This window comes from Rhinolophus sinicus, chromosome 14 (assembly GCF_057876585.1).
Source record: "Rhinolophus sinicus isolate RSI-liver-muscle chromosome 14, RSI-T2T, whole genome shotgun sequence".
NCBI lineage: Eukaryota > Metazoa > Chordata > Mammalia > Chiroptera > Rhinolophidae > Rhinolophus > Rhinolophus sinicus.
In genome coordinates this window covers 75,207,878-75,217,178 of record NC_142514.1, presented here as the reverse complement: position 1 = coordinate 75,217,178, position 9,301 = coordinate 75,207,878, and the positions used below count along the sequence as shown (strand labels likewise).

At 48.1% G+C, this 9,301-nt stretch overlaps 1 protein-coding gene and 1 long non-coding RNA gene across 5 annotated transcripts in view; one reads left to right on the top strand and one right to left on the bottom strand.

Moving 5' to 3' along the window:
* Nucleotides 1–6,177: 6,177 nt before the first annotated feature.
* LOC141572139 (uncharacterized) lies at nucleotides 6,178–7,502 on the bottom strand. Its single transcript, XR_012497318.1, has 2 exons — nucleotides 7,368–7,502; nucleotides 6,178–7,261 (listed from the first exon to the last, which is right to left on the bottom strand). It is a non-coding gene; the product is annotated as an uncharacterized LOC141572139 (long non-coding RNA).
* E2F3 (E2F transcription factor 3) overlaps nucleotides 7,255–9,301 on the top strand; it is a 73,405-nt gene continuing 71,358 nt past the window's right edge. For 2 of the 4 annotated variants that reach the window (XM_019734284.3, XM_019734283.3), the window contains exon 1: nucleotides 7,255–7,718. In XM_019734284.3, coding sequence (XP_019589843.2) covers nucleotides 7,332–7,718 — 387 coding nt within the window. In that variant the 5' untranslated portion in view covers nucleotides 7,255–7,331. Of the gene's footprint in view, nucleotides 7,719–8,309; nucleotides 8,906–9,301 lie in introns of those variants that run through there. The other 2 variants (XM_019734285.3, XM_088791351.1) reach the window with 2 other exon arrangements.

The window sequence follows — 9,301 nt, the reverse complement described above, 5'->3', positions numbered from 1 at the left end:
ATCATTTTGGCAGTAGAGGTCACTGGAGTTTGATACCAACTTCACATTAGGAAATAAATTTGGAGTCTGCAGCACCAGTTCATATATAAAATAAAGACCACGTGAATTAAGGAAATGTTAGTGAAAACATAGTGAAAGTGTAGATTTGAAACTCAGGAAAAATGGCCAGGTTGGATATACAGAATTAGAAGAAGTCACAGCCCATAGATATATGCTGTCTGATTCTCTAGCCCACCTGTGGCTATTTAAATTTGAATTTAAATTAATTAAATGGGTGAAGCGGGTCAAAAGGTGCAAACTTCCAGTTATAAATAAGTAAGTCATGGAGACATAATGTACAGCATGGTGACTGTAGTTAATAACACCGTCTTGTAAAAAATAAGTAATAAGTAAATAGAATGTAAAAATTCATTGGTCACACTAGCTACAGTTCATGTGAGCCTTAGTGACATATGGCTAATGGCTAGCTACTCTATTTGATAGGGCAGACTCATCGAACATTTTCATTATTGTAGAAAGTTCTATTTATTTGACAATACTACACTGACTGTAGTTGAAGTTGTAGCTAAGGTCAAGATTGTCCAGGGAGTTCCTCAAAAAGTTAAATATAGAATTACCATATGACCCAGAAATTCCACTGCTAGGTATGTATCCAAAAGAATTGAATGCAGGGACTTGAACAGATATTTGTATACTAAGGTCATGACAACATTATTCACAAAAGCTGAAAGGTGAAAGCAATCTAAACATTCCTCAACAGATGCATGGATAAACAAAACGTAGTATACACATACAATGGAATAGTATTCAGTCACGAAAGAAATGAAATTTTCATGTATCTTACAACATGGATGGACTTTGAAAACCTTATGCTAAGTGAAATAAGCCAGACACAGAAGGATAAATATTGTATAATCCCACTTATATGAGGTACCCAGAGTAGTCAAATTTAGAGACAGACAGTAAAATAGTGATTCCCAGGATTTAAGGGAAGTGAAGCGTGGTGGGGATTTATTGTTTAATGGGTGGGGGGTTTCTGTTGGGGATAATAAAAAAGTTTTGGGTAGGGGTGGCCGGTTAGCTCAGTTGGTTAGAGCATGGTGCTAATAACACCAAGGTTGCCAGTTTGACCCCTGCATTGGCAACTGTGAGCTGTGCCCTCTTTTAAAAAAAAAGTTTTGGGTATAGATAGTGGCGATGGTTACACAACTTTGTGGGTGCATTTAATGCCACTGAATTGTACACTTACAAGTGGTTCAAATGATAAATATTATGCTATGTATATATTACTATAATAAAAACAAAAAAGATTGAGATGAAATTTTTAAGAGAATAAAGAAGAAAATGGTGCCATCAAGGAGATCCAGAAAGTTAGGGGGCAGAATGGGGAAACAAGAGGGAGTCCTGTCAAGGAAACCAAGGTGGAAGAGAAAAAGGATTGTTCTTCCATCTCTCCTTACCCGCATGGGTAAACAGGAAGGACATCTAAATAGGAAAACCAAAAATCCATAGGCAATATTTCCAACAAAACTTCGTGACAAGTAGCCCCACAAATTCCAAAACACGAATGAGTGGGGACAAACCACCAGGTGCCACGAGGGCTGTGTGGTATCAGCGCCTGTATATGAGGAAGGACGAAAGAACTGAGTGGTGCCTGTTGGACCAAAGAACAGGAGAAGCCCCAAAGAGCCAATGGATCTTCACTGGGATGCAAGTAGGCTGATATGGGAAGGGCAGTTGAAACTGAAAGGGATTTTGCCCTCCAAGAGCAAGTGAGAGCGAGGAACTATAGCCGCCTCACCGCTATCCTCAGATTTACCTTTACATTCCTTTTAAACATTAATTTTGAACCCACCACATTGGATTGTCATCGAAACAAAGCCATGTAGGCAAACATTTCCACAAGTGTTAAGGGAAAGGAAAGCTATGAGCTATTTTCTTTCCAGTTGCTCCGAAAGAACTTGAAAATGCAAGCTGAAGAAGAGAAGTAGAAGCAAGATGCTCAATTCACTTGGGCAATGATTAGAATGAGACCTGGAACAGGAGGAGGCAGAGAAACGCAAGCTACCTTTTTGTAGTTGGTGGTCGGGTTGCATCTCTTTTCTTATGGGTTTTAAATAGGGAACGTTGTTGACAGTGCATGACAAATGGGCCTGTGGGTACTAAATCCATACATTTGTTTTGTTTGGTTTTCTGAATCTGTATTTTTCGTTACAATAAAGATGTTTCAAAAAGGCAAGGAAACATACACCTTTGAGATAGCACCTTTCTTTTCCATCCAGTGTATTTTGTCTGAATCACACATTACTTGTTAATTGAGCAGGAAGAGCTTTAGTAAAAGAGGTAAATTGCAATCCTCAAAAGTCTAAATAAATAGGCTAACAATGGTAACATTGGTTGCTAGATACTACATACAAGGGAATTTTCTGTGCCATAGTTGTCTAAGGTAATTTTTAGGACAGAGATTGCAAGATCATGGAGGCCTGTATGCCTGTGTTTCTCAAAGTGTGCTCTTTGGACCACCTGCATCACAATTATTCCGGCTTATCATGCAGGTCCCTGGGCTCCAACCAGAGATTCCGATTCAGTAGATGTGTCATTGAGAGCTTCTATGCCGGAAGTTCATCCTATTTTTATTTTAAAACACAGAAGCTCTACCCAAATAGTGCCTTCCTGGTCAAAGAACTGAAAACAAGAAACTCTACCCTGGTAACTAAACCACTATCTATAATAACTATAATGGTCAATTTTCTCGGATAAGTACCTAGAAATTTTGTTACTAGTGTTTGATGTGGTAATGGCTTACGGACATGCTCCTCTTTCTTCCTAACCAGGAGATAAAATAGAGAATGTCATTTCTATGTGGGTAACTAACTGAACTGCAATATAAAAGCCTTAAAATCGTAAACTAGTCTTCTCCAGACCCTAAAATTTAAAACTATATACTCTAAATTCAATGTGGCAACCAGATTTGGCTGAACTAAATTAGAAGCACAATTTAAACTTTAGACGTTACAAGGGCATTCTGGGTTTGTGAGCAGTTTCTTTAATCTTCTATATCTACAATTTTTCCATCTGAAGATTTAATATTGAATTCCCATGCAACTGTTGAATAGTATTGTTTCTTGGGAGTTATTTATATAGATCTTTTGGATGTTGGCAAAATTGTATTTCAAAATTGAAAATGAGACTTTTAGGGAAGATTGTAACATTAAACTTTATATATATATATATAGTGTGTGTGTGTGTGTGTGTGTGTGTGAATAGGAATTCAGAGTTTATGTTAACTGGCAGGATGAGAAGAGGCAGGAAGATTAGAAACACCCATCAAGGCCTTTAGGAATACGAGTGGCCATTCTTGCTATGGCAATGAGAAATAATGGGAAGCAGTCCAAAGTCAGACAGCTGACTCTAGTGCTGTAGTGCTCAAAAATATTACCTGCAGGGACTTGTTAAATGAGATTCTTGGGTCCTGCCTCAAAAGATTCTGATTCATTAGGTTGGAGAAGAGCTCAGGAATCTGCATTTCTACAAGCTCTTTAGGTGAGTCAGTGCCAGGTAGCCAGTAAACCATACTTTAAAAAATCTTTAACAGGGGCTATAGCCCACGCTGGAAATTAGTACCATTGGTGTCCAGTAAGGAATGGTATCTTGGCAGCAATACACAATAAGGTGAATAGCAGCTAAGAGGTTTGAGGGTTCTGGCAGTCAGGCTAACAGACTGTATTAGTTTCCTATGGCTGCCATAATAAATTACAAACTGGGTAACTGAAAACAACAGAAATGTATTCTATCACAAGTCTAGAGGGCAGAAGTCCAAAATCAAGGTGGCAGGGCTCAGCTCCCTCCAGAGGCTCTAGGGAAGATTCTGTTCCTTGCCTCTTCCAGCATCTGGTGGCTGTCAGCGTCACTTTACTTGTGGCTGCACATTACAACCTCGGCCTCCATCTTCACATGGCCTTCTTTCCCTCTCTGTGTCTCTTCTTTGGTTGTCTCTCATAAGGACATTTGTCATTGGAGTTAGATAATCCAGAATGATTTTATTTCTAGATTCTTAACTTAGTTACATGTGCAAAGACCCTTTTTCTAAATAAGGTCACAATCACAGGTTCTGGAGATTAAGACTTAGATGTATTTAGTGGGGCACTGTTCAACCAACTACACAGGCCAATTCTGGGACAACTAGCTGCTTTGGGCCACTGTCAGAGCAAGGGAAAGGGGGGTGAGGTGGTAGTTGGCAAGAACAGTCTGGCTCTAGTGCTAGAACAGTCTAACCTTTAAGGGAAGGTCAGAAGGGCTCAGACTTAGGAACCAGCCAAAAGCTGGCCACTAATAGAGGAGCAGGTTAGAGGAAGATAAGTAGCACAGCTGACTTTATTTTATTACCCTGAACTGAAGTCAGGATTCTATCATCTCTACTAACCAGGACACAACTGTTTCCTTACTCTTGGACAAAGCTAAACTGCCACAGCAAGTGGATATCTAGGAGCAGTAGGAAGATTAGAGGCTGGGAGTCAGATGGGACTACAAAGAGATGCAGAGCACAACCACACGAGTAAGTAGAATTATTAAAAGCTGCTACTTACTGAGCACCTGCTACATGCCTGGCACTTTGCATTTATTATTGCCTCTTTTTATCATAACCTTTCAATATGGGGCCCTATTTAACATATGAGGAAACAGGCTTTTAAAGATTGTTATATAGCTAGTAAGTGGCACAGGCAGAATTTAAACCCAGATTACTCTGGCTAAAAAGCCCATTATCTTTCTACTAAAGTATGCCACCTCTCCACAAATTAATATCCTACCTCAAACTTTAGCATCTTGTCTTCCTCTTCTTTGAACCCTTCCCTCCACCTCCTCATCCTGAGACTTACAAGGTCAAAACATATTTCTCGGCCAAATACCCTCCATTAAAAATATAACTTGGCCAAGGTAGAATGGTAAATATTTCAAAGTTTTTTAAACCAGAATCACAGGTGTGGATCTGGATTATGAACACTTGCTTCCCTGTGGCTGTGTCATAGCCATCTTACTGCAATCACTTGTGGAAACTCCAGTGGGGCTCATGTACACAATTCCAAGTCCTAAGGTTGTCTCGTATCTGAAGATGCAGGTCTATAATGGCTGCATGTTGCAGCACCATTCACCCTCAACCCTCACCACCACCAAATGCATGCTACGAGTGACATTCTGCAGGTGGTACTCTCTAATTACAGTACTAGTTTTCTCTATAGTGACCCACAGTGGAAAGCAATATTAATGGAACAATATCATGGAAGTTGCTAATACATAGCCTCTAGCCCAACCAGGAGCTGATGTACCACCTAATCTCCCCTAAAGTTAGTGTCAGTTCTATGATAAATGTTTGGGTCAATAAACGTTTGGGTACTAGGCCATGGATCGTCAACTGGCTTGAATGCAAGACCAAAATATTCTGCCTGGTGCAAGATTTAACAGTACGTTTAGCTCCTTCTGTCTCAGACAATGTAACAGGACTGGAATATTAAGGAGTCTGAGCCTGAACTGACACATCTTTTCAGGCCTTTCATAAGACTGAGCATATGAGTTTTTTGAAATTACCATTAATAATGATGATGATAATAATAAAGTCTTGGGAAAGGGCTTGAGGTATTGCAATCCTCATCACCCAGTGAGCACCAGCTCAGCAGCTATTTTGTGCAATCCTCAGTGATTGGAACTTCATGTAATGACCTGTGTCCTACACCTTTCCCCACATTCCTGCAGGGGTCCCTTTTCCTGCTCAGTCTCACAGGAGCAATCTTCAATTTTAAGAACTATGAATACTTTACAGCCATACAGACGTCAATTTAACAGTAATACAATATTTTTCTGATGACAATTTCTAGGTTAGTAAAAAAATTCTTTTAAAATATTTTGGGATAGGTTTGGGTTGTCGTGTTTGCTTTTAGTCAAGTTACTTGCTAGGAAACCGAGATTGTCAGGTGCCGGTGCCAGTACACGCAGCAGGGTTGGCTGGGAGCAAGACGTCATCGTGGGAAGGGTGTACTTCTTCGGATTACTGCTTGGCAGATTAGAGACCCGCAGATCAGTCCTAGGTTAGCCCTGATTAACTGACCTGGGTGCTTCTGGGCCAGTGTGGGGTGTTTGCTAGAGTCAGACCAATATTGTGGTGAGACTGTACTCGACAAAACATTCAGAGTTAATTTTTATTTAAACCCAATCCAGGCTAATAATGAAGCTACCAGGAATGATCTGGAATGTTAACTAAATGGTGCCCGCTTTCACGTCAGTCCAACCTTCTGCCCCCACGAAACTGTCTGCCCACATGCTTCTGTCTATCAGCCACGGCCTCCGGATCAGCTCTCGCCGCGGCATTGGTTGAATTTCAGGAAGGGAGAAACCCATGATTTAAAGGGCTCGGTTTCCACCTGCCAGGCATCCTCCGCATGGTCCAACTTGCCTTTGGCACAGATTTGGGAAAATCTCCGGTTGTTGTTCACTTATTACACTAACTGGTCAAAGGAAATGGAGTTCCCAAAGGTGTCCCCTTGGTCACCTTGACAATTTCCAAAAGCGAAACTTGCGCTCTAGATTGGATCCACAATGAGTCTGCGGGGCGCGGAATCCCTGCCCAGGTCAGCAGCGCCCGCCCGGCTGGTGGGCGGGGACTCGGGCGGAGCTTGTAGCGGGCGTGGTCTTCCGTGGGAAGAGGAAAGGCTTTGCCCCACCTCCTAAAACTCCCTTTCCCAATCAAGGCGGTCTATGCAAATAGCACCCCGGTCGCCCAGGTAACCATGATGCATGGCAGCCAATGGAAGCCATCAAGTCCCGGTCCTGCTCTACGATTGGGACTGAAGTAAGGTGACAGAGGCCCAATGGGCTGTGGGAACGGTCCTCGGCGGGTTGAGGGGCGGGGATATGCAAATATGGTTTGAAAAGCCGGCGGGAAATCTGAGTTTCGCGGGAGGACCTTGGCGCGTAAACCGTATCCCTTCATTCATTGTCAGCAGCAGCTTCCTGGAGCCATTTTTCAGCTGCCGGCCGCAGCACCCGGGCTGCCGCCGCCGCCTCGCAATCCGTTGCATCGGCCGCCCCCGACGCCTCCAACCCCCCTCGGGGCCCGATATCCGTGCGGCCCGGACCCTCCTCTCTCCAGAGCCCCGATTATTTTTGGCCCCCGGGGCCCGTGCGGTGCCGAAAAATAAAAAGAAAAGAGAGAGAAGGGGCTCGGAAGCGCCGGGCGGGGAGGAGAGAAGGAGAGACTTGGAAACTCCGACTGCAAATAATAAAGAAATTGAAAACAATACATTAATATACCATAGCAATAAAAAGAGCAGGACCGAGAGATGAGAAAGGGGATCCAGCCCGCCCTGGAGCAGTACCTGGTGACCGCCGGGGGTGGGGAGGGGGCGACAGTCGCCGCCGCCGCTGCAGCCTCCATGGACAAAAGGGCACTGCTAGCCAGCCCCGGCCTCCCCGCCGCTGCCGCTGCCGCCGCCGCCGCCCCGGGCGCGTACATCCAGATCCTCACCTCGAACACTTCCACCACCTCCTGTTCCTCCTCCCTCCATAGCGGCGTCGTCGCCGCCGGCCCCCTTCTCCCCAGTGTCCCCGGCGCGGAGCAGACCGCCGGCAGCCTTCTCTACACCACGCCGCACGGACCCTCCAGCAGAGCCGGGCTGCTGCAGCAGCCACCAGCGCTGGGACGCGGCGGCAGCGGCGGCGGCCCTCCGGTAATGCCCTCCGGTTCCCAGTGTCCCCAGCCCAGGCGGAGGGTGGGCTCGCACCTTGCGGGTTGGTGGGCGCGCTTCCCCGGGAGAGCGCGGGCCGAGTGCCGTGGGCCTCGGGGCTGCCCCTCCAACGAGGGTTTATTGTTAGACTTGTGCGCTCCCCTCAGCGCCCGTGGGGTTGGGGGGCTCCGCAAGGCGCGCGGGGTAGTGGGGATTGCCTTGGCGCGAACCACATCAAACACTCTGAAACTTTTCACGCCCCCCCTTCTTTTCCTGCACTTTTCCCTACCCCCATTCTCTCCTCCCCTCCAACTCGAAGCTTCCTCTTTCTCCGGCGTAGGATGGGGTCACGCCCCGGATGGAGAAGGGGGTGGGGGAGGGAGTAGTGAACTGGGGAGTGGGGGACTCTGGGGGGTGGAAAGCGGGGTACTGTTGGGCTGATCATACCCCATCGGCCTTGGAGGCCCGTCGGTGGCCAGGGGTCCCTAAAGCGTGCTCGGAGCGCAGGAGCTCTGCCACACAGTGCTTGTCACATTTTGGATCTGTAACTCCCAGCAACAAAGGGGCTAGGGGCAGCGGAGCGGGGTGTGTTGGGAGGTGGTGGAGCTGGTAGCCAGGTGGGCGTGGGCTGTCTGGGGGTGAGGGGCTAGCCGGCTGGCGCCCGGGCCTGGGCGCATCCTGGCGGTGGCAGCAGCGGCGCCCGCGTGGCCCGAGTGCCCGGGCCTTCCTCGCCCGGCCCCGGTACTGCCCTTGACCCGCCTCTCCCCTTACCCCTTCCTTCTCCGCCCTATCCCCCTCCCCGCCCCCCGGCGACGGAGGGCGGGTGCGGCCGTGTTCCCGTCCCGCCGCCCGGGTCTGTCCCTCTCCCCGGGACCCGCCGGTGACGTTTCGCACACGTGCGCGGAGGACGCGCCTGTGACTGGGGAGGAGGCGGCGGCGGGAGGGGGCGCTGGAGGGGGAGAGGGGGCACCCACTTCCTCCTGCTCGCCGGCTCCCTGGCCTGGGACCGTCCCGGCGCCCTCGCACCCGCCCCCGGCACGGCCACCCTCCCTCTCCTCTCTCTACCCCCCTGCGGGCGCCCGCCCTCGCCCGGCGCCGCCGGTCTGCTCGGCCCTCCCGGCCCCTCTCCAGCAGCCCCCCCCACCTCCCCCGGAGCCAGGCTGGTTTCGGAAATGCCCTTACAGCAGCAGGTTAGTGACCCGTACCGCGCGGGGGCCGCCGCGGGGGCACCGGATTGTGTTGGGGGCTGGAGCCGAGGGGGTAGGCGGTTGAGCGGGGTTTTGGAGTGGGAACGGGGGGTTGGGTGCTTGAGGGAAATGAGTAAGCAAGAAAAATCTAACTAAGTAAATGCCCCGGCCTCCGGTTCTAGGAACCTCGGGGTGCGAGTGTCCGCCGCAGGGAATGGGTTTGGTGTTTACGTGTGTTTTATATCTAGGGGGTGGGGGCTGTGGAAGGGCGATTGAAAACCAGAGGGGGCTTCTCGCCAATGGCCGAGTTGAGCTCTATTTTCTGTCTTCCTTTCCTTGTGCTAGAGGGGGAGGGGGCGGGTCAGAGGGTTGGGTGTCCGTAGGATTCCCAGGCCACCC